This window comes from Mauremys mutica, chromosome 2, assembly GCF_020497125.1.
Source record: "Mauremys mutica isolate MM-2020 ecotype Southern chromosome 2, ASM2049712v1, whole genome shotgun sequence".
NCBI classification, from domain to species: Eukaryota; Metazoa; Chordata; order Testudines; family Geoemydidae; genus Mauremys; species Mauremys mutica.
The window spans coordinates 215,750,218-215,774,805 of NC_059073.1; the positions used below are offsets into that span (position 1 = coordinate 215,750,218).

The 24,588-nt window shown below is 38.2% G+C and overlaps 1 protein-coding gene across 8 annotated transcripts in view; it reads left to right on the forward strand.

The window, feature by feature from the left end:
* Positions 1-24,588, forward strand: part of CPNE4 (copine 4) — a 342,555-nt gene that overhangs the window by 282,927 nt on the left and 35,040 nt on the right. For all 8 annotated transcript variants that reach the window (XM_045002785.1, XM_045002784.1, XM_045002790.1 and 5 more), the window contains 3 exons: positions 2,660-2,746; positions 6,434-6,493; positions 11,080-11,213. In XM_045002785.1, coding sequence (XP_044858720.1) covers positions 2,660-2,746; positions 6,434-6,493; positions 11,080-11,213 — 281 coding nt within the window. The remainder of the gene's footprint in view (positions 1-2,659; positions 2,747-6,433; positions 6,494-11,079; positions 11,214-24,588) is intronic.

A 24,588-nucleotide genomic window follows, 5' to 3' on the forward strand; every position in this document is an offset into this window, starting at 1 on the left:
TCCACATTTTACTGCTGCACAGAAAAGTTAAGTGACTTGCCCAAGGGCACACTATTATTCTATTTTGTATGTTCTTCTACTACCCAAACCATCATAGAAGCTGAACACCTTCCTAAAGTGCATTAAGCACTGAAGTGCCTTAAGTGACTAACGTCTATTATGTGTGGTTCATCCTTTCCCCAAGGGAGAATTGTATGTACACTGTACTGTTATTTTTTTTAAATGCATATACTGCTATGAGTTTATCCTGGAGAAGGCAAGGTCAAAGAAGTGCATCTTGCACTTGGAGTGAAAGGTGGTGAGGTCTGTGATGATCTGTTTGGTGAAATTCAGTATCAGAGTTGGGATTAGAACTCCTAGCTCCTATATTTTGCCCTCTCCACTAGACACCGCTGCCTCCATTGTAATTGGCAAACTAAGCAATTTCTTTTTATAAATGCATCCAATAAGTTTATAGGATAGCTGCTACCAGTGAAGATAGTTTAATGTAAAATATACTCAGAGCCGAGTGATCAGTGTTTTTGCATTGCAATTACATTTCTTCCCTCTACTTTGCTGCCATCTCCTGTCATGGAGAACTCTGTTAGATTTTTTTTGGGAGCCTGAACTATCCTCCTGAGAACAGAAAAGCAGTTGCTGGAGAATTTCCCAGGAACATGTGGTCCTGTGTCTGCCTGTTACCTCAGTTGGAAAATTCATTTCACAAGACTAATAATTGAGCTGTAGGGCAAACTGGGGCGCAGGCAGCTGTACTTCATACAGCTTGGAAATATTTTTCTTGTTAAACTTTTTCTCTTTCTGTTATTAGCTAGGTCACCTGTTTCCAGGAGCCACGAGGTTAGGAGTGCAGTACAGGCAGCACAGTTAGCCCTTGGTGAAGAGAAGGTCTCACATTGCTCTAAAGCAATATCCTTCCCTTCCCCATTAGATATTTTGCGAGAAATCCTGATTTTGAAATGCTGAATATTCAAAGTAATTGTGTAATTCACTGGTGAGTGTGTGTTACAAGGCCTCCGCTGTGCTGATCCACAGAGAATATGAGTTGTTACAGTCCCTCAGTGCAGCAGCTTGGATCTTTAGCTCAAAATAAAGCCACTTATGCTTTTAGTTCTGGAGGTCCTGAGTTCAATCCCCAGTGTGTTGGCTAAGATGGTGGCTGTCACAATTGCTCTTCAGGCTTTTCCTAAAGCCTGTTGAAGTCAAGGGGACTATCTACATGCTTAAAATGCATCACATCCTTAAGTATGTTGCAGAGTCAGGACCTAATTAATTATTTCTTCCACAAATGCACAAAATACAGTAACTTCAAGCCAACATCATTCAATTTAAAAAATGGCCCCTTTTGTAGATGGATTTTTCATCTTGCCTGGCACCATGTCAGTACACACTCATTTCCTTGAGTGTTTCCCCCCATTTAAAAAAAAACGCCCCTGAAATAACATTAAAGACAATATTTTTTCAAAGCTTAGGCCCTAAGTGTGCATATGTAATAGCTCATGCAAAATGAGACATATGCAGATAGGTATTTGCACATGCAAATGTGTGTTATGCTTGTGCAGGGGCATGTATGCATATTTTTGAAGGTACTACTTAAAGTTCAAAGTTTGAACATTTGGTCTGTCTTAAACTAGCAAAACCAAGTAACTTTTAAGTTGAAATTGATGTTTCTGCTGCAAAACATTTCAGCTTCAACAAAGCAGCATATTTCAACAAAAAAAATTTAGTTGAAAACATTCCAGCTAGAGCTATGTGGCAGTGGTTATTTAATCTCCTTCTTTTACGTACTTAGATTAACTTCTTATTTTTAACTTCTTATTTTCTCATAGTATCTACAGCATTTAATATTGCACTCTCAAGGATCTATTTACAACAAAGGGGTTGAGGAAAGTACTTCAATCTCAGGTCTGAACTGCTGTGTTCTTAGTCGTTTAATGCAAACCCTCAAGATTATATTAATACAGGGGTCGGCAACCTTTCAGAAGTGCTGTGCCAAGTCTTCATTTATTCACTCTAATTTAAGGTTTCACGTGCCAGTAATACATTTTAATGTTTTTAGAAGGTCTCTTTCTATAAGTCTATAATATATAACCATCTATTGTTGTATGTTAAGTAAATAAGGTTTTTAAAATGTTTAAGAAGCTTCATTTAAAATTAAATTAAAATGCAGAGCCCCCGGACCGGTGGCCAGGACCTGGGCAGTGTGAGTGACACTGAAAATCAGCTTGCGTACCACCTTTGGCACACATGCCATAGGTTTCCTGCTCCTGTATTAATATGTAGGGAGTAATATATTTAATGTCGAGTATCAGACAATTTCCCCCAATCATTTTTATTTATATGTGGAGCCACTTTTTCTGAAATGATCTCTTTTTAAAAACCCTCAATGTTTCACATGTAAAACCTGCATGTGTGTACACAGATCTGGGTAGTTAGATGTCTGTTTGAGTACTATACATATATTTCCATACCAAAATGTAGGTGTTTGCACATGGCCTGGGATTAGGTTATGATCACTCCTTGTACAGTTAATGTTTAGCCATCTTTGTCTTTGGACCATTTGATGGGGCTTAATCAACTATAGAGAACATACCATGCAACCTTAATTAAATCAATTTGTTTACATGAATTTTCTTTCATGCAGTGATTGGTGTTTTCACAGGTACAGTGGGAGTGCATAAACCCCAAGTACAGAGCAAAGAAGAAGAGTTACAAGAATTCAGGCATTGTCATTCTTAACCAGTGCAAGGTACCGGCATTTGAAAGAATACTTTGTCTATTCCTCCTCCCAGTTATTAATACTGTATCTATAAAGATTTTTTGGAAATGGAGCCAACAAAGAAAATCTAAAGTGTGGAGCTAATAATTGTAACCTGGGAAGGGCAAAGAGAAGCTATTTGGGTTCTGGCAGCCTGTCCTTTCTTAGGCATATTGTATAAAAAATACAACAAAACCTGTCATCATAAGCTGAAGAGGGAAACTTGAGTCAGAACCCAGGTTGAGTCTGAGGGGCTGAAAGCTGTCAAAACATATTTTACCTGTAAACTGAGTGCAACTGATATGGAAATCACCAATTTTCTAATGCCATATTTATAGATTCACTGTTCAAAGAGAGCATTACTATGGAGAAGCTGGTCATTACCCCATAAAAAAATGTTGCACTGAAAGGAGAGGTTCAACCACTTTGTTACGCAGGAAGAATACATCATACTCTCCCCAAAATTACATCTCTTTCTTTTAGAGTTTAGAGTGACTTTTCTGAAAACTTACAGTAAATACGTTAATTTCATTGAGTTAAAATTAATTTTAAAGTGGTTCCTTTAAGAAATGCTGCACCCTGTGATAATTTCCATTACTAGATGGAAATGGTAGAACTATCGGTAATAATGCAGAAAAAGCAGAAGTGTTCAATAAATATTTCTGTTACGTATTTGGTGTAGCCCTGTCATGTGATGGGATCACTCTTTTCAATCCACTAGAATGTAAGGAGGATGTTAAACAGATACTGCTAAAGTTACACATTTTCAAATCAGCAAGTTCAGCTAGTTTGTGTTGAAGAGTTTTAAGAGAGCTAGCTGAGAAGCTCACTGCACTGTAAATGTGATTTTTAATACGTCTTGGAACACTGGGGAAGTTCCAGAAGACTACAGGAAACCTCCTGTTGTGCCAGTATTTTAAAAGGGGAAATAGGATAAGCAAGGTAATTATAGGCCTGTCAGTTTGACACTGATCCCATGCAAATATGATGGAGTAGCTGATACATGACTCGATCGATAAAGAATTAAAGGAGGGCAATATAATTAATGACAATCAACATGGTATTATGAAAAATTGATCCTGTCAAACTAAATTGATACCTTTTTTTGATGAGATAACATTTGGTTGATAAAAGTTAATAGTGTTGATGTACTTCCATAATGTGTTGAACTTGGTTCTGCATTACATTTTGATTTAAAAACTAGAATGAAATAAAATTAATGTGGCACATATTAGCTTGATTAAAATCTGTCTAACTGATAGGTTTCAAAATGTAATTTTAAATCAGGAGTCATCGTTGAGCGGGTGTGTTTCTAGTGGGGTTCCGTAGGAATCTGTTCTTGGCCCTTCACTATTTAACATTTTTATCAATAACCTGGAAGAAAACATAAAATCATTGCTGATAAAGTTTTCAGGTGACACAAAAATTGGGGGAGTGGTAAATAATGAAGAGGACAGGTCTCTAACACAGAACGATCTGGGTTGCTTGGTAAACTGAGCGCAAGCAAACAATATGCATTTCAGTACATGTATATGTATAATGTACTGTACATGTATATATCTGGGAACAAAGAATGAAGGCCGTACTGAGGACCCTGAAAAGGTTGCAGTGACCCCGAAAAGACTTGAGAGTCATGGTGGATAATCAGCTGAACATAAGCTCCCAGCATAGGTGCTGGAACTCAGGGTGCTGCCACCGCCCTGCCTTGAAGTGGTTTCCATCATACACAGGGTTTACTGTTTGGCTCAGTGGCTCTCAGCACCCACACTATAGAAATAGTTTCAGCACCCGTGGCTCCCAGTGTGATGCTGTGACCAAAAGGGCTAATGCAATCCTTGGTTACTTAAACGGGAATCTTGAGTAGGAGTAGAGAAGTTATTTTACCTCTGTATTTGGCACTGGTGACACTGGTGTCCACAGTTCAAGAAGGATGTTGAAAAATTGGCGAGGATTCAGAGAAGAGCTACAAGAATGATTAAAGGATTAGAAAACTTGTTGAATAAGTGATAGACTCAAGGAGCTCAATTTATTCAGCTTAACAAAGAGAAAGTTAAGGAGTGACTTAATTACAGTCTTTAAGTACCTACCCAAGGAGCAAATATTTAATAATAGGTTCTTCAGTCTAGTGAAGAAGGTATATCACTATCCAATGGCTGTAAATTGAAGCTAGATACATTCAGACAGGAAAGAAGGAATAAATTCTTAACGGTGAGATGAATTAACCATTGGAAAAATTTACCAAGGACAGTGTTGGGTTCTACATCACAGACAATTTTTAAAATCAGAATTGAATATTTTTCTAAAAGATCTGCTCTAGGAATTATTTTGGGGAAGTTCTCTGGCCTATGTTATCCAGGGAGGTCAGACCAGATGATCACAAGGGCCCCTGATCTTGGAATCCATGAATGTCTGTCTGTCACACCTGCCCCACTCCCCCGCCTCTCCTCTCCTCCCGTCCCCCACCCGCCCCTGTCCAAATGACCTTTCAGACACTTAAAACTTCCCATACACTAACAAGTCACTGAAATCTTGTGCCATGGCTATCTTTGAAGAAAATGTTTTAGGATTAATTGTCGTTTGTAGCCATTAATCTTCATAATGGAAAGTTTCTCTTTTAGCAGAGGCTGACAGATAATGTTCTTTTTCAGAGAATTCTGTGAAAAACTACCCTCCTTCAACATTTTCTTAACCTTAAGTGTCCTGCATAGTGTCACTATTGGGCGGAGGGAGGGAATAAAAAAATCAATTGAATCTCCTCTGGGATTAGACACTAAAATGTTGTAACCATAAACATGTGACTATTACACAGTGTTACTGTTAAGCAGAGTTAAGGTTGTTTGGGTGCCCTAAATATCCATACCTTAACATATTGGGATTTCTTTTAAATGTGCCCTTACTGCTGAATTCCCTGATTTATGATGTTTGTTTTGGGGATAATTAAAACATTCCTGTAATGTGTTGTACCCTAAATTGCTCTCAATGTTAACTCCACCTTAACATCGTTTTTTTTCTGGGAACTTTAAGGTAAGTTTGCTGATTGGGGGGACTTTAGAACTTATTTCATTCCACAGTATTTAACAATGTCTTTGTCAAATAACCCATGAAGAATGCATAAAACCAAGGATTTGGGGGGATAAAGGAGTAATAGAAATGGAGCCCCTCAAAAAAGGAAAAATACTACAGCCTTGTAGAGAAACTAGTGTGCACACAATCAACATTCCCCAATCACTCCTTCCTGTTGTTGTATAATACCAGTAAGCAATCAAATATGCCATACAATGCAATTATGCATCCATACATCAAAGTTCACTAGGATGACCATCTATGTGAGATGTTTCCCTTCCCATTCTTTCAAAGTCATGTCTCTGAATTCAAAAAAATGCCTACTCCTCTCTCTTAAATCAATGGCAAAATCCCCATTGACTTCAGGCAGAGGAGTGCTGTTCTGTTTTCTCCTTGATGTGAGTAAATAATTTTGGTGGTTTCAGAATGGTTTGTGATGCTTTCTCATCTTTCTTTGTTCCTCTCTTAACTTAGCTTCAAGTCTCTCCCTCTCTCTCTGATTTCTCCCACGCCATCCCCATCCATGTTTTATTTTTCCTTAAACAAGCTGTCTCAAAGTCTGGATCTTTTAGCAATACACAGTTCATCTGAATGTCTTTGCTTTCTTATTTCCAGATCCACAAGATGCATTCTTTCTTAGATTACATCATGGGTGGATGCCAAATACAGTTTACAGTAAGTGTTTTCCTACTGTAATTTCCTTTACCTTAATGAAAGGAACTCCTTTTAAACACTAAATTCATCACTTTTACAGTGAAAAAATGATCTGACCTGCCATTTTGTAAATGTATTAACAAATTGCTAAACTCTTCTTGTAAAATATTTTGTGACTATAAAATAAACTGTGATCACAGTATGATTTTCAAACGCGTAACATTTTCATTTTGCATGTTACAGCAATACCAGTCAGACCACAGCAACTAAAGTCCATAGTATATATAGGGCCAGATCCTCAGTTGGTGTAAATCAGTATAGTTCCAGTGACATGAATTGTTCTACACTGTTGTATGAGAGCTGAAGATCTGGCCTAGAGTCTGGGTCAATAGCTGTATGTGTGGGTATGTATGTATCACTGAGAATGTCATATGATCATCCTTGTCGTGTCCAGGCTTAAGTCAGTTCCGATTCAGTATGACCTCCCGGCCAAATTTCTGGTTGAAAAGCTCTTGGGACTCCATGCTTTCAGTGAAATGGTTGGAAGAATATGCATAAATATATGAGGACATAAATGCTAGCTCTGCTGAGGTTGCTCTGGTACTGGGGGAAAAAAAAAGTCAAAATGAAAAACAATCCCTCAGCCAGAAGTGAAAGTATTTTAAAAGACTTACCTGTACGGGGCAGGGCCTTGGGCGGATGGGGTGGGGGGCCTCAGGCAGAGGGGGCAGGGCTGGGGGCTTCCCCCAGCCAGTCCATCCGTGCTGCCTGGCCTGTACCAGCCTACTTTCACCCCTCAGCCAAATATTACATACCCACCTACACCCAACCACATCTAATTCTTGGACCTTTCAGACCTTCCACTTCCAACCCACTATCCTTGTCCCCAGGTACTATTTATCTAAGCATCCAGTACAATGATTGTCATAATTTTTGCTACATCACCATTTTTAAAAGGGACTCAACCTTGCTGCAATTTGTTCATGTGAAATTTTTTCACCCACTGTCACTTTTGTGCACAAATCATTTAATTTTCTCACACCAAAAATGTCATTTTTCACTGTACAATTCATTCATGTGCAGATGGATTCATCGTGTGTACGTTCTATCATTTGCACTCTCAAGTGCACAGAAACTGTACACAAGTAAGGGGACAGATACTAAGACTATGCCATGCCATTTAGTTTTGTAATTCATGTCAGTGATTTGTTTGTAATCAGTGCAGAAACACATGCCTTTTTTAATGATCTAGCAGCTTGCAGTTAAGATGTGCAGAGATGTTTGACTCTGCATTAATTACTTAGGCTCCTACGCTCGCACTTGTCAAAGATGGCTTGCTGAAACACTATAGATCTATGAAATCCATAATTCTGTAATCAGAAAGGTGACTGTGTTTTCTAAATTCTTGTACACCATTATGGAATGTTAATGTCAACATAGAAATGAGTTCCGATAAACCACAGTGATATATTGCCCTCTTCTTTGCTAAGACAGAAGCAAAGTTCACAGACTCGTAGTAATTCATCCAACCCTCTTTTTGTTTTAGGATTAATTATGTTTCCTTTGAGTTCATGCCGTGTACAGATAGTACAATGCAGCTGTGATCTGAAAGGGCATTTGATGGGGGGAGGGAAGCTAGGATGCTAAGCATAGGTTTGGGAACAAAAAGCTATCATATAGCGTTCCTGCTAATTTAAAGCACTAATGAGAGCTTTTGTAACATCATGCTGTGTGCTCTTGGGATATGTTGTTCATCCATTGGGGTTACATAGTTCATGGTTAGAACAAACATCTTAGAGAACCAAGAGTAAACTTTTTTTGTTGTGTTTTTTAGAATGATTTGTTGAGAAATGTTCTTCTAGGGAATTTTGTGATCAATAGTGCAGATTCCACATGGCTACTTCTGTGAGGCTTTTATTGCAGAAGTCTGTATCAGTGATCTGACAGAGTTCCCTGCTAGGTGTCAGACACAGTCAGTAGAAGTTGGCAAAATTAATGGGTTTACAGTCAGAAGACATTCTCTTCACTTTAGGAAGTATGGCAGAAAGGATGTGTAACACCCATTTTAAGAGCTGGAACTGAAAGAGTGTACAGGACTGCTTCTGGGTCAGATAGGTCAAGACAATAGGACAAGCTGATAATTTGCTGACTGACCTGGTAGAAGGTTAAGCAGGAAATTATCAGTGCATTAAAAACACTTTTACACAAATTATGAAAATCTTCCTAAGAGTGTATAATCTTTTGCTGTGGGATACCCATATTGAACAGTGGGAGGTGATGGAAGTGCCAACACCTGGGACATTCAAAGATACACTGGACCAAACACAAGCAAATATGCTGTAGGGAAAAAATCCTGCCTTGGCAGGGGGTTTAGACTAGCAAATTCCAGCCGTAATTTCTGTTTCTTTCATTTAGAATCAGAAAGCTTCCCCACATGCATGCAGGCTTGGTCCTACCACGCAAGACTGAGTGCCTTAAATTGTCAGTCAGGAACATGAAGAAACTAGAGCTGCTACATGCTGCTGTTTTGGAACTGTTGCAAAAATCATTTCGGCTTTCCGTAGAAATCCTTCTCTCAGCAAGAGGCATGGTCAAAACTAAACCTTGGCAACACAATGCATCAGCGTATGAGTGGCATTGTTGTTGCTTGTGGAAGGTTATTAGTAGCGCAAGAAAAGAGAACTCATCACTCATTCCCCCCATATCCCCAGAGGTGCATTTTTTTAAAGCTTAAAAGCTTTTAAAGACCTTACTGTGTTCAGAGAAAACAGCTGATGTTATGCTTTGCACATTTGTGGATGGAGCTGTAGTTGTAGTTAATGATGGAAGAAAGAGAGCATTCCTCTTCTACCCAGAATACAGTGTATGGGGCATGTGTCTCTTTTGCTGATACCTGCTGAGAAGATTGTACCATGCAGCAAAACCATAAGTTTAATAAAAGCATCATAATAGGAAGTGAGGGTAGTCACAGTCTGTAAATACACAGGCATTAAGTGAATCTGTACTACAAGGAGAATTTCCAGTAAAGAAAAGCGTTTCAATCGGGTTCCTGCCTTCCCACTCCCAAAAACACTGACCACAGGCCTGCGTTGCTCACTAAGCCTGCTGCTCATTCTGACATCCTGCAATCACTTCTGGTTAAAAAGCACCACATGACCTTGGCAAATAGTCATTGCAAGGAAAAGAATTTGTCCAATTCCCTCTGGTGCATGTCACTCCAACCTCATTAAGAGTCTCTTTTGGGGTTATCAGTGAAAAGGCCAACTTCTATATGTGTGCCTGTGATAGAGCTCTTCAGGGAAGCTACATGTTGCTAAAGGGAAATATCATCTAGTGGTCTGAGCACAGGACTGGAAGCCAGACTTTCTGGGTTCTAGTTCCAAGTATGACACAACTCCCTTTGTCACCTTGGGCAAGTCACTTAAAGGTGAATTGCGAAGCAAAACTGAAAACTGAGTTAAAAGCACAGATTTCTCTGCTGAATACCACCGCTTACCATGTGTTGTTAAAAAAATATATTTCCCTCTGTGAAATCCTTTGGTTCCTATTGGTTCACTGAAGAGATCCCAAAATGCAACGTTGCAAATGTCAGAAATGTCAGTCCAGCTCACGCTGTCTTTGATTGTGATGTCACAGAATGATTCATCTGGAATGTCATTAGCATCCAGGAAGTACAAAGAGAATTTCAAAAAGGAAAACCAGAATTTTTAAAAGGTTAATCAAAACATAATTCAGTGCTGGATGCCTCCTGCAACCCACAGTGAGCACATTCAGCATAAAAATCTGTGCTTAACTTGATTTTTTTTTGTTGCCTTGGAACCCACCATTAAGCTTTCTGCCATCTGCAAAATGGGGAGGGTTAATTAAGTTAATGATTATGAAATGCTTTGAAGATGAAAAGCACCGTACAAGGGCTAGTTAGACTTTTTTTTACGATGATAATAATAACAATAAGCAGTAACAAAGAAATGAAGAAAAGAATTTGACCCAGTTTAGAATATTTTTGTTTAGGGATTTTGACTCTGTACAGATTTTATACTAGAGACAGATTTATAGACCAGGAATCACCTGACTGGAAATAATTTAATTAAACTCAGAGAACTTAGAGCTAATTAATTAGATGGAAAAATTATGTAATTCATTGTTTTTCCACTTACATAATTTCAGACCTAAATCATAACATTATCATTTACTTTAGATATACTTATAAATATAATAATAGTTTTGGTTTGGTTGAATTTATTTTATAACTTCCTTTGAAGGGTTAGCCAGAAAACAGGCATTCTAATACAGGAAAGAACAGTATTATACTTATGTGTATAACCTAAACAGCTGTATTACAGGCATGCACATCACATATAGTTTCTTAGCTAGAAAAAAAATTGTGATATAGGATGTTCAGTCTAAGGATGCTCTTTATGCTGATTTCTACACTGCATGTGACAGTGCTACAAAAGGAATGTTATTACAGAATAGATTAATTGGTTTCATTTTTGTTTTAAAACTGTGATATCCAGCAACTTTATATGATAAAGAAATGTGGCAGATTTGGACATACCTATGCACCATAACATCTACATAGCGCAGCTGTTTCTTTTCTTTTCCAGGTAGCTATAGATTTCACGGCATCAAATGGAGATCCCAGGAACAGCTGCTCTCTGCATTACATCCACCCATATCAGCCTAATGAGTACTTGAAGGCATTGGTTGCTGTTGGGGAGATTTGCCAAGACTATGACAGGTAAATAACCATGTTTGCTAATAGAATTGTCTCTAGAAGGTGTTTTAACAGTATGGCTTCAATAATTTAATGTTAGTCACATACAGGAATCCTTATGGGTAAAAAAAGTTTCTATCTACAAATACACTGACACCCAGCTGAGATTCATTCATTTTAAACTAGTGTTTCTGGATATTTAACAGAGAGCATCTGTCTCTAACATATATCATTGGTGTATACAGAAAATGTCTTCACTGTCTGCTTCTACATGCTGAATGACATATTTGGGAGTATGGTAATCCTTTTTACACCTGCATGACTGTTTTATATATGCAATGTAGATATCTTTCCTGATATGTGTGTGAATGTGTATCTGACTACTTGACCCTCTGAGAAAGTTGTGCACCCCTGTTGATTTGAAATAGCTCTCCTGCCTCTGTCAAATAGATTGGCCATTAGTAATCTAAATTACCCAGAAACCCCCTTTAAGTATTCGTGTGTGTGTGTGTGTGTGTGTGTGTGTGTGTGTGTGTGTGTGTGTGTGTGTGTGTGTGTGTGGCTGTATAAAGTGATTTTTGTACAATGATTCTTTCCAAAAGCAACTGTTACATTGGAAAAATTTTGACCTGCTCTAGCAAGGATTTTTTCTTTGTACCTGCTTGTATTTCGTCCAGCATGCTGTGAGCACTTTATGAATTACAATAATAATTTTCTAAAGAAGAAAATATTCTGTTTTAAAGAGTAAAAAACCAGCCATCAGTTCACAGAATAATCTTCATATTCCAACGTAAGCTTATTATGGCATGTGTAGCACTGTGTTGAACTGCAGCCTTGAATTATTTCACCCTGAATGTCTTTGAACTATTTCTTCAGTGGGGGACTGTGAGTATTTTCACTATTAAATTTCATGTGCAAAAATATATATTGAAAAAAAAAGACCTTAAACAGGTGAAAAGCCAAGAGCGAGAGAAAGAGATTAGACAGGGGGAAGAAAATGAAAGACAGAAAGGAACAGATATGGGAAGGGAAGATTGAGCAGTATCTCACATGTATCAGGCTGGAGTCCTTGTAGGTACAGAAGGGTCAGATTCCCCAAGGGTGTGCTAAGGTGTGGGTGTCATGATAATATGATGATTCTTGAGGCTTTCAAGCAAAGTACAGAGTCTCTACAGAGAGTCAGAGGCCTGTCTCCCTTTCCTCCTGGATTCTCCCAGGAATCCATTCTCCATTTGATCCCCAACCAAGTCTTTTTTTAAGGATCCCAAAATGGGGAGATAGTTGGAATAGTGCATCCTATTATTATTTTGTCCACCATTATGCCTAGTTTCCAACACACTAATTTTGGTCCATTAATTTCCAGTCTCAGGCTCTTCTGGTGTATCAGACATGATCTCACCACAGTCCTTGGGTTGTTTCAGTAGACCTTTTTGATTGAACTAGTCCAGTCTGTCTGTCTTTGCTGACTTTTATAAACAATGGTATGTAACAGGTTGAGTTGAATTTTTGTTACTTTGGTCAAGTTAGAGTACAGGCCTTCTGCCTAACAGATCTCGGGTGTTGTGAAATGAAACAGAAAATGTTTGCTGAAACCACTGCAAAATGAAACCACTGAGTTTTGCATAGTTCTGGTCATTTGTAACATTTCCCCTTCTTGTATTCAAATAGCGCAAGTGAATCAGTATTCACTGAAAAAAGAATAGGAGTACTTGTGGCACCTTAAAGACGAACAAATTTATTTCAGCATAAGCTTTCGTGGGCTACAGCTCACTTCTTCGGATGCATAGAATAGAACACACAGACAGAAGATATTTATACATACAGAGAACATGAAAAGGTGGAAGTACGCATACCAACTGTAAGAGTCCAATCAATTGGTATGCGTACTTCCACCTTTTCATGTTCTCTGTATGTATAAATATCTTCTGTCTGTGTGTTCCATTCTATGCATCCAAAGAAGTGAGCTGTAGCCCACGAAAGCTCATGCTGAAATAAATTTGTTAGTCTCTTAGGTGCCACAAGTACTCCTGTTCTTTTTGCGGATACAGACTAAGACGGCTGCTACTCTGAAAAGTATTCACTGAAGTGTTTCTTGTGCCTAATACTTAACAAAAAATCCTTTTTTGGGTGTGTAAAGACCATGGCAAGGTATGGATATTATTTACACCACCTTCATTATTAGAAAAACTATAATAACTTTGTAGTTTAGTAGAAAGCCTGGGGCAATTGGATGTCATTGCACCAATCATTAACAAGTGGCACGATTGTCTTTTTTATGCTGTGGTCAACTTGGTTGATATTACAATCAGATCTTCTTGTAACTTCGACTTCTGTACAGGTCAGCCCAGTATAACAAACCCCTGAGTAACTAAAGCTTCCAATTCAGTGTTGTGGTATTGCTCTGCAGTATTCCCTGTTCTTCCAAAAGTCCGTTTACCTATATGATTCAGATGTCCCTGAAACAGTGTTACAGAAATAACCGAATATGATCAAATAGCCATTCATTTGTGTAGAATTTTTATTTTTTTGGTAGTAATTGCTTCAAGTCATGTTATCATTTGTAATTGTCATAAGAGGAGGAAAAGATGAAGTTTATAGATGATATAATTAATGGCAAAGAAAAAATAGTAGTTGATAAGATATGAAAGTGCAGCCTTCATTAGAATAAAAATGAGACTCTAAAAAGTATTCAGAAATTACTGGAAGTAAAAAGAGTCACATTAAATATTATCAATCAAGCTATCAGTTGAAACAAGTCTACAGATCCATGGAGGAAATGTTGCTTTAAGATAAACTGTTAGTGAAAATGGCACATTAGAAAGTTAAAGATGGGTATACAAAAGCAATAAAATACAACTATATTTTCACTTGAAAATTTTCACAGGCCTTTCTTCCCTGGGAGAACTATTGATATAATCGAGTCATGTTAAAATTGGCCAAGTCCATGAATTCTTTTTTCCTAATGTGTCTGGCCAGTGAGACAAATGAAATAAAGAGACTTCATTCTCTGGCTATGGAAATGATTGATTTTTTTTAATGCATTAAGCATCTGTGGTTATGGTCACAATAGTGACTGTTCAAAACAAAAAAAGAAAGAAACGCATTGTGGTGTTCCATGCTTGTTCTCCCTCAATGATTTCAGAATCCAGTTCCCTAGGTTTACAAGTCAAACCCAGCACTTTCTAACAACCAGTATTACAAGCCCTTTCAAGATTCTGAAAGTCAAGCTCTATTCTGCTTCCTAGATCACCATCAAGCATAGACATTCTGGGCAATAACGTAACTGATATCACGAGGCAGATCAAATTGCAACTTGTACTTTGTGCCGCCATAACAGGTTGTTGTTTTTTTAATCTAACACTAGTAAAAACTTGAACCAAGATTGTCAACAGTGACGAATGATTTTGGCTGCCTCAATCTTAGAATTCCTCAACTTGATAAATCTTAAGGGGTTCTATGTTTCAGAAGGTGGGTGTTGAACATTTTTGGAAATCAGGCCCCTTTAAGGGTCTCAAGTTGGGCACCCGAATATTGAGAGGCAAAATAACTCATTGCTTTGAAAGTCTTAGCTTTGCTCTGTGGCCCTATACAGGTAAAACCCTAACTCAAAAAACCAAACAAACAGAAAGCTCACTATATCCTGTCTGTGGCAGCTGGCCCCCAATCACTTTGCATCTCCTTGGACTATGCAGCTGCTCTCTAGTCATAATGGGAAACATCTCCTTGATACCTAACAAATATAACTGGTGCTTAGATACCACTGTGATGAGCACCAAATAGGAACCTAGATAGATGGATTAGATATACTCATGTGAATACATATTTGCAAAACAGTTCCCAACATCTTTTTCTGCAAATATATTTGTCAACAAAGTGAATCAGTGTTTGTAATAGAGTGGGTTTGGAAAATTTTCAACTAAATGTTTTTTCATCAAAAAATGCCAATTTGTCAAAACTGAAATTGTCTGTGGGATAAAGTTGGTTTTGATGAATGTCCTGAAAACATGTTGAAAAAAGGTTTTGAAATTGTCAAAAAATGGCCTGTTTTGACATTTTGGAAACAAAAAGTTTATTTTTTTATTTTTTTTTGGTTCAAGACAACCTTTTGTTTCGAAGTCTTACTTAATTTATACTAAAAAAAAGATTAAAAGGAAAAGAGTCAAAATTTGAATGAAACATTTCATAATCATCAAATAAGTGTTTTGATACAATGTTGTGATACTTTTTTTCAATTTGTCAGTTCAGGAAAATTTTCAAGATTTTGACTCTTTGCCCCAATTTGGGACAGGGGAAAATTTTTTATATATCTTGAAAAGTCTCATGGGATGGGAAAACCATTTTCCATCCAGCCATATGTTGTTTATAATTCAAAGAGATACTCTTCCTCAGGATTGGCCCAGCTCTGTTGTGCTTTTGTTATGTTAACAACTCTAGCTAGCATATCTGGTTAACACATAACAGTGCAATAATATAACAGATGTGTCCCTCATGGTGTTTTAGAGCATCTCTCTTTGAAGGTCATAGCTGTAAGTCAGAGCAATACAGTATATCTCCACAAGCATATAGTATATTAAAATGTCTGGCCTGATGGCCTCAATGATTTGTTTTCCCAAAGATGGTGTTGGAAAATGACCAAACAACCATGAGTGTCACTTTATCATTACACAGAGATGACTGTCTCTGTAAGGGGAAGATGTGAATTGGAATCTGATTGAAAAGAGTCTGTTCATACAGTCTAAAATAAAGCTACATTGTTTAAAAATCCGCTCCACCTACACAGCTGAATTATGAGAAATTTTGTAAATGATTCCACATTAGTATAGTTTTTTTAATTACAGTAAGTGTGGAGCAAAAGAAGTGGATTGGATTTGAAAATCTGGCCTTGTGTTTGAAATGTTCTAATTTGTATTTTGCTGCTTGTAAATTACATTTCTAATCTCCTGCCCCCCTTAATAAAATTCTCTATTTTAATTTAAACATTTATTTTTGACTCTCTTCCCTGATTCAACAAAATACTTGAGCTCATACATAAACCCTAGTTGCATCCATCAGACTGAAACTCATACCTGAGTGCTTTGCTAAATATGGATGGAGTGAAGCATATGCTCAAAGTTAAGCATATGCTTAATGGCTTTGCTCAACTGGAACCTTTATTCTTAATAGTGGATGCAACATACATCATCAGACTATTCAATATGGTCCTAGATTCCCTTTTATGACTAATTTTTACACAACATTTTACATTTATACCCACTTTCAGGCCCCGCTACACTGCCAGAGGAATATCAGGGGACCTTAGTGAAAAGGAAAAGAGGTTCCATATAATCAAATTAACATTTATAACTTTAAAAAAGATGAAGCGTAAATGTATTTACAATTTTTAAAAAATATTTGTCACATCACAAAATCATTGGACATCTCATGCTACCATTCTATTGTGTTCTCTCTCCCATAGTTTTGTAAATATTTCATAGTAAGCAGTATCCACTTTACTCATTCTAAAAGTTTGAAATTTCAAAACTTGATACAAAATTATTTTTAGTTTATATTTCTCTGATTGTTCACCTTCAGAGATAATCGTCTATTTTTACGTTTCAAGATGTCCTTGAAACATATGGAAGCAGGGTTGTATCTGTCCCCAGATACCAACACCTTTTTTTCATTTATGCAAATAACCTCCTTAATTCTAAATCCACATATTGTTTCTGAATACTAAAGTACCAAAATGTAAAATACAGGTGTCCAGCCACCTCCCTAATGGCTACTAATGAGCAAAGAGTAAATAATTCCAGCTAAGTGCAGGAATAATATATGCTTAGAGCAGTGCAAAATGTTCATAGTGAAAATCCAAAACCCTTTACAAATCCAACATCTTGGCCAACATTCATAAAAAATTTGAAAACCCTTTAGGATTTGATCGTGCTCCCATTGCAATTGTGGTGAGTTTTGACATTAGCTTCTCATACTTGCAGAACATTGTTAGTGCTCAGTATATAATAATTCTTATTGATTATGTTCTGTTATTAATTAAAAACAATAATAGTTATTGCCTCAATATTTTATGCCTGGATGACTCAAATTCCCCTGCTCTGACTGAATACTAAATACTAAAAATGAAACTTCTCAGACCTAGAACCAGCCCACCCCTTTTCTCCAAGGGCACTTTGTGGTTTGTCATAGATGCAACCTTAAACACAAGTTAAGCAAGTTCCATTGGAGTTCCATTCATGAAGCTAAGCACTTGCTTAAGTGTTCTGCCTTTAGGAGGGAAATAATGTTTCTAGGCTTAGTTCATAAGATCTAGTTTTTAAACGGAATCCATTCCCATCCCAATATCTTAAAATCAACAGACAGCTCATTCTGTAGCTATTTTGTACCTGCACTGTGGATGAAGCAATATACAATGAATACCTTTGCTGTAGCCATCTGAAGAAAATACATGAAAAGAATGTCAGAGACAAGGAGGAGAGCAGAAGTTGACTTTGGTTGTAATGTTAATACAATACTAATTACTTAAATCTGTGGCCAAAGGGTGTTGCTTTTAATTAGTAAGTTTTCACTGTATGCAACACTTACTTTTTCATAAATTCACTACTTAAAGCTATGTTAAAAATTAATCTACCCATGCAGCTCAATAAATAAAAATATTGTTAATTATTGAACATATCTGTTTATCACTTTAATTACAGAGGCAGCCTTTCTAGAGGCTAGTAAGCAAAAAAGGATAATCAGACTATCTAAATAAGGTTAGAAACCATTGTGGGAAAAGAATACTTTCATACTTCTTGAAGCATGTATTGCACCACTTTAATAAAATGGAAAGCGAACAAAGAAGTATGAAAACAATACTCTTACACACCCCAGTTAAACAAAATCTTTAGCACATGCTTAGCGTTAAGCATTTGGCTTTAACTGGACTTAAGCATATGCTGATGTGCTATGGTGAGTCAGGGTCAGAAACTGAATTGGAACAGATGGTATTTTTAAATAGTCATTGGATTATATACTAGGTACTATATTAATTCATCCTTGGACTAGATCCTCAAGATCTTGGCCATCACATATTGTGCATGCACACTCATACACATATATGGAGTGGTCACCTTTACAAAGCCTTTATTGGCTACCATCATCACAGTGTATCTCTGTAATTAGAACAGGAAATCTCTATGAGAATTGTGTGGTCAACGTTTGTTAAGATTGACTTTGTAATGGTTTCTCTGGTACATATTCAACTCCACTCCTGCCCATGTCTCTGCTCTCATTTCTTACTGCTCTCATCTTCACCCCTGTTCAGTGCTGGTCTCCTTGAAATTCCTTATCGGAGTCACTTCCTCAAAATTCACAAATGCTAGCTCATGTCAACAAAATGTACTGCTTTCTCCATGGATAAAACAATAGAACTGTTGCTCTAAGAGAGAAACTGCCTCTGAGGTCTCCAATTTGGTCTGTTCAGCCTGTTCTCCTCAGGGCTAGAACTTTGTCTTGTGCGATTCTTAGCACTCTGTCAGCATTAACAAGTAAATAATAGTAGATGTAACTTGTCTGGAGGTGATTCCCTCCAAAGAAAGTGACCTGAAGAGCAGATCCTTATAACCCACAAATGCAGTAGAAAATAGTGTAGCATAGATAGTCCGATACATCTACTGTGGAAATTAGGTAATTTCATAAATCTTTATGGGTGGCAGTTCATTTTGGCTAAGAATAAGTATCGCAGCAGCTTTGTGTCTGATGCATCTTCCACCAGCAGGGGACAAACTAGTTAGTAGATCATCCCCATGTTCCTATTTACAAATTATATGGAGCTTTCAGACTAGCGAATTTCTTCCCTGCATCTTTCAAATATATAGCAAGTTATTTATATTATAATCTGCCCTGTAGCTCCCCTCAGTTATACTAGCATTTAGCTGAGCTAGCATTTGTCCTGGTTGGAAACCCATCAGTTCACAGAGGAAAAGAATGTTCCAGTACTTTTCATGCAATTTTAATCAGTTACTGTAACAAGAGTGAACACCTTTTGTCACATAGCAGAAAGACGTGGGGCCATATTGCCTGCTCAGTCACATCTTTATCACCTCTTTGGAGTCAGTGGGGTTACACAGGTATAACTGAAAGTGGTGGTTGGCCCTTTATTGCTTAGATTTGCCCTAGGAAGATGCAGTATTCCATCCCACAGACCTCTGAGTAGTAGTTTGTGTTTTGTTCACATGGACACAACTGTCATTGATTGCTGGCTTTTGTTTGACTGAAATGATGAAACCAAGGAAAATGTGTTTAAAGTGTCCAGAAATAAATATACGCTCTCAGTATAGTAAATGTGGATGATTCAGGAGTTCTATGGTGAGGATTTGACTTCAGCAATAGGCAAATATATTGTAAAATTAACTTGATTTTGGATTCCAAATCAATAGCTCAGAGGAGGGTTTTTTTCCCCTAGATATTGGATAGGGCATCTAGTTGAATACCTAATTATCAACATGTTTTATTTCTGATTTTGCTGTATCTGTTTTTATTATTTTCTTCAATCTGAATGTCGCTGTGATTTCAATTGAATTACACCAGCAGAGAATTTGGTCCTCTTGGGTCACAGAAGGGTCACTACAAATACTTCTCTTCTGGTCATCCTAGAAAATTCATTCCCTTACAGGAGCAAATTAAAAATCTCTCTTGCACAAACATATATGCCTAAATATGCTCCTACTTTCCCTAGCTCCCAGACACAATGAATTTTCCATCTGTTTAGTTCTGGTAGAAAACAAAATTAAAATGAATGAAAAACATTGTAGGGAAAAATCATATCATGTCACTCACATCACTGAAACTCTAAAAATAATGTAATTCCACCCCTGCTTATCATGATGCAATGAAAAGGATAAAACCCAATATATGTAGCAATGCTTTTGCTTTGTGGTGCAGCATGATGTACAGTCTGGAACGTTAAAACTGCACTTGTCCTATTTACAGACTCTCACTGTTGTTCAGTGAAATTTACCCAAGGGCAGGATATCCTCTGCAACACAGGTGGAGTTCGAAGCCTCGAAGACAAAAGGGTTGTGAAACTGTCCTTTGTGTGGGTTTGGTATCAAGTTTACTATGCAATTCCATTGATCTTCCAGTGCAATTTAGAGTTAACCCTTTGGAAACTACAGAGACCCATACACATCCTCCTAAGAACTCACTTGACTGGCAGTCTGGAAATTGCAGTATTTTAAAGATTAGTAAGAGCCCTCCTATGGTCTCATGGAGCACCCCCAAACTCTTTCTAACAATGCAGTCCCATTTCTTCAACACAGGATGTTTACTAAATTAGGTCGTTTTACACCTGCAAGTATAAATCAGGTCACGGCCAATTTATTTATAAACTAACAAGGAAACTTGCCATTTTGGTCTCACCTCTCCTATTATGCTATTTTACTAGGCTATAATCTAGCACGACAATCATGTCTTTTTACATTTTATCACCATAACCTTTCATTTCCCTTCACTCATTTCCCACCTCACTTGCAAAGGCTTCTTTTCAATAGATATTTACACCTTTTTTTGCTTAGCCTATGAATTTCAGAATTCACTTGGTATTTTTGCACTGCAGAGCTTTTTCAGTCTTCTTTTAATGATAATTGTGGGAAGTTTAAGGCTACTGCATTTGTTAGATACTTCATTAGTAGATGTCCTTCAGTGACTAGCTTCAGGGAATTTGTATTCCCCTTATTCATTAGTTATGCCTCTTGTAGGTGAGACTGCCATTACCTTCATGCTCTTGAAAGAGGGGGAGGGATAGCTCAGTGGTTTGAGCATTGGCCTGCTAAACCCAGGGTTGTGAGTTCAATCCTTGAGGGGGCCACTTAGGAATCTGGGGCAAAAATTGGTCCTGCTAGTGAAGGCAGGGGGGCTGGACTCAATGACCTTTCAAGGTCCCTTCCAGTTCTAGGAGATTGGTATATCTCCAATTAATTTAAATTTTAAATTTATTTAAATTTGAAGCCCCATTTTATAAATTTATATTATTCAGCAGATTCTAGCTCCCCGAAGATGACTAAGAAGCATTTTGTAATTTGTTGCATTTCAAATACAGCTATAACTAAAGCTGATGCATGAATATTAATGTCTAGATTTTGAATATTTATGACAGGACCATGTAGAATTTCTGTCAGTGTCCAGCCAAACAGTGCAACAATAGCCTTAGTTTATTATACTTTTAGGTCCTCGCAGCAGTTTTTGTATTACAAGAACTAATGTCAACCCATTCCCTCAGCTCCACGGAAACCTACTGTGCATTATGGGCCAAATCTTCAGGTCCATTAACCTCAATGGAAGTTTGCTTAACCAAGGACTTACTAAAAACTGGGTGCTCAGTTGTACTTAACAAGTATTGTCCTGCACTGGGAGTGATTTGGCACCACACGGAGAGGAATACAATCCCTCTGAGTGCAGAGGGACTGCTCCTGCTGCCACACTCCTCCACTTGTCCTCATCCAACCCACAAGTCCTACATCTAGCAGCATTGATGGCTGGCAGAGACAGAGTATTGAGCCATGGCCCACCTCTTCCCCACCCCGTGGGAGCATAGGGATGCAATTGTGCCTGTGGTTTCCCCAGGAATTGAAATTAGGGGAGGTGTTCGAATTTAAGGGGCGGGGGGTTGTCAGGGCTGATGAGATGTATAAAAGAGATATGAATAAAGTAAATGTTTTCTTAGGATAATGCAAATTTAACATAAGGATAATTCAAGTTACACCAAAATACATAACAGGTCTAGATTTTTAAAAATATATAAATTTTAATTTAAAATTTAATTTAAATTGAGTTTTGAAAAGTAAGCCATCATGGGAAAAGAGGGAAGTCCTCTCATGGATCAGTAACTGGTTAAAAGATGGAAAACAAAGGGTAGGAATAAATTATCAGTTTTCAGAATGGAGAGAGATAAATAGTGGTATCCCTGAGGGGTCGGTACTGGGACCAGTACTGTTCAACATACTCATAAATGATCTAGAAAAATAGGTAAACAGTGAGGTGGCAAAATTTGCAGATGATACAAAACTATTCAAGATAGTAAAGTCCCAGGCAGACTGTGAAGAGTTACAAAGGGATCTCACAAAACTGGGTGACTGGGCGACAAAATGGCAGATGAAATTCAATGTTGATAAATGCAAAGTAATGCAAATTGGAAAACAATCTCAACTATACATACAAAATGAAGGTGTCTGAATTAACTGTTAACACTCAAGAAAGAGATCTTGGAGTCATTGTGGATAGTTCTCTGAAAACATCCACTCAATGTGCAGCAGCAGTCAAAAAAGCCAAACAGAATGTTGGGAATCATTAAGAAAGGGATAGATAATAAGACAGAAAATATCATATTGCCTCTATATAAATACATGGTATGTGCACACCTTGAATACTGTGTGCAGATCTGATCACCTCATCCCAAAAAAGATATATTGGAATTGGAAAAGGTACAGAGATGGGCAACTAAAATGATTAGGGGTATGAAACAGGAGGAGAAATTAAAATGACTGGGAATTTTCAGCTTAGAAAAGAGATGACTAAGGGGGGATATGATAGAGGTCTATAAAATCTTGACTGGTGTGAAGAAAGTGAATAAGGAAATGTTATTTAATCCTTCACATAACACAAGAACTAGCAGTCACACAATGAAATTAATAGGCAGCAGGTTTTAAAAAAACAAAAGGAAGTATTTCTTCACACAACATAAAGTCAACCCATGGAACTCTTTGCCAGGGGATGCTGTGAAGACCAAAACTATAACAGGATTAAAAAAAGAACTAGATAAATTCCTGGAGAATAGGTCCATCAGTGGCTATTAGCCAGGATGGGGAGGGATGCAATACCGTGCTCTGAGTGTCCCTAGCCTGTTTGCCAGAAGCTGGGAATGGGCAACAGGGGATGGATCACTTGATGATTACCTGTTCTGTTGATTCCCTCTGAAGCACCTGGCCTTGACCACTGTCGGAAGACAGGATACTATATGGACCATTGGTCTGACCCAATATGACCATTCTTATGTAAAAATTAATTATAATAATAAAAATGTTTAGTACAGAAACTTCCCAACATATTGACCTCTCAAGATAGCAACGATGTGAAATAACAACCTTGGCAAGTAATGCATTTTAAAAATCTTGGCCTACTAGGAAACATATTTATATAAACTTCCATTCCCAGTCACAAACCTAGCACTCTGGAGCAAAGTCACTAAAATACAGTCCAACAAACAAATGTTTATTTAACATGCCCCTCACTTTTCCCTCCACTGCACCCCACTCACCGGTATTGTCCTTGGTCAGTGGAGATTCACAGTTCAGAGGTGCTTTCACGTGAGTACACCTTCCAGATGGGGGGCAAGAAGGCACCTTGCTTATTCCTCCAGCTGCTCACTGTTTGCTCTGGCCACTGCTGTTCGTTGTGCCACCGTTCACTCCACCACTCTGTTGCCAATGGCCTTGCGCAGTCACCTTCTGCTGCCACCTGCCACTGTGACCTGGTCTCTTGAGGATCTACCCAGCTCTCAGCGATTTCAGCTGAGCTCTCAGTGGAGGAACCTCGCTGCTAGTGCAGTCTGGGCCATCTCTTCCACAGAAATACTGTCCCCACAGCAGGACTAAGCCCTTAGACCTGATTATCAGTGATTTCAGCTTCAGTGGTCACTTAACAGAACAAAAGACTATCTATGGAGCCCAATCAGCTCTGTCTTTAAACAAAATGGAGAGGGTCAGGTCCCCACCCTCTCTCTTGATGCCCTCAGTCAGCACAGGCTAAGTACAGTTCTACTGCCCTTTACTCAAACAATAAGAACAACAACATGTCATTCCCTCCCTCTCCCCCCTGCATTCAAGTGATTTGTAACCCAATCCCAGCCAAAATCTATCACCTGGGCAACACAGCTCTGTTTGCTGGATACCTAGGTAGATTAGGTGTGAATGTAAATACAATCTGGTCCTAAAGCCTTTCCCCCCAGCCCCAGCCCATCACTAGCTGTCAGGGAGAGCTCATTTAGACTGTGCTTACAAATCATCATTTGAAATTATTAGTGTCAGAGTCTACCCTCACTTGAAACTGGGGGGTTTCAAAGTGAGGACCCGCATGTCTTCCCCCACCCCAAAATCCTAGGGTAGGTCCCCTTTGCTGCCACCACCGCGGTCAATACGTGGGCTGGGACACCCTGTTTCCCCCTGTCTCCCTTCAAAGACACTCCCTGGGGAACACAGATCAACTCACAGTGGAGGAACCTTTCCCCTCCCCTCTCTTCCCTCTCTCCAGCCTGCTCCGGAGAGAGAGATACCTTGATTCAAACTCCTTGAATCTCCCACACACAGGGAAGCAGCCCACTTCCCCCCTCCCTCTCTGCTAGCCACTGGAAAGAGATACCTGATTCAAACTG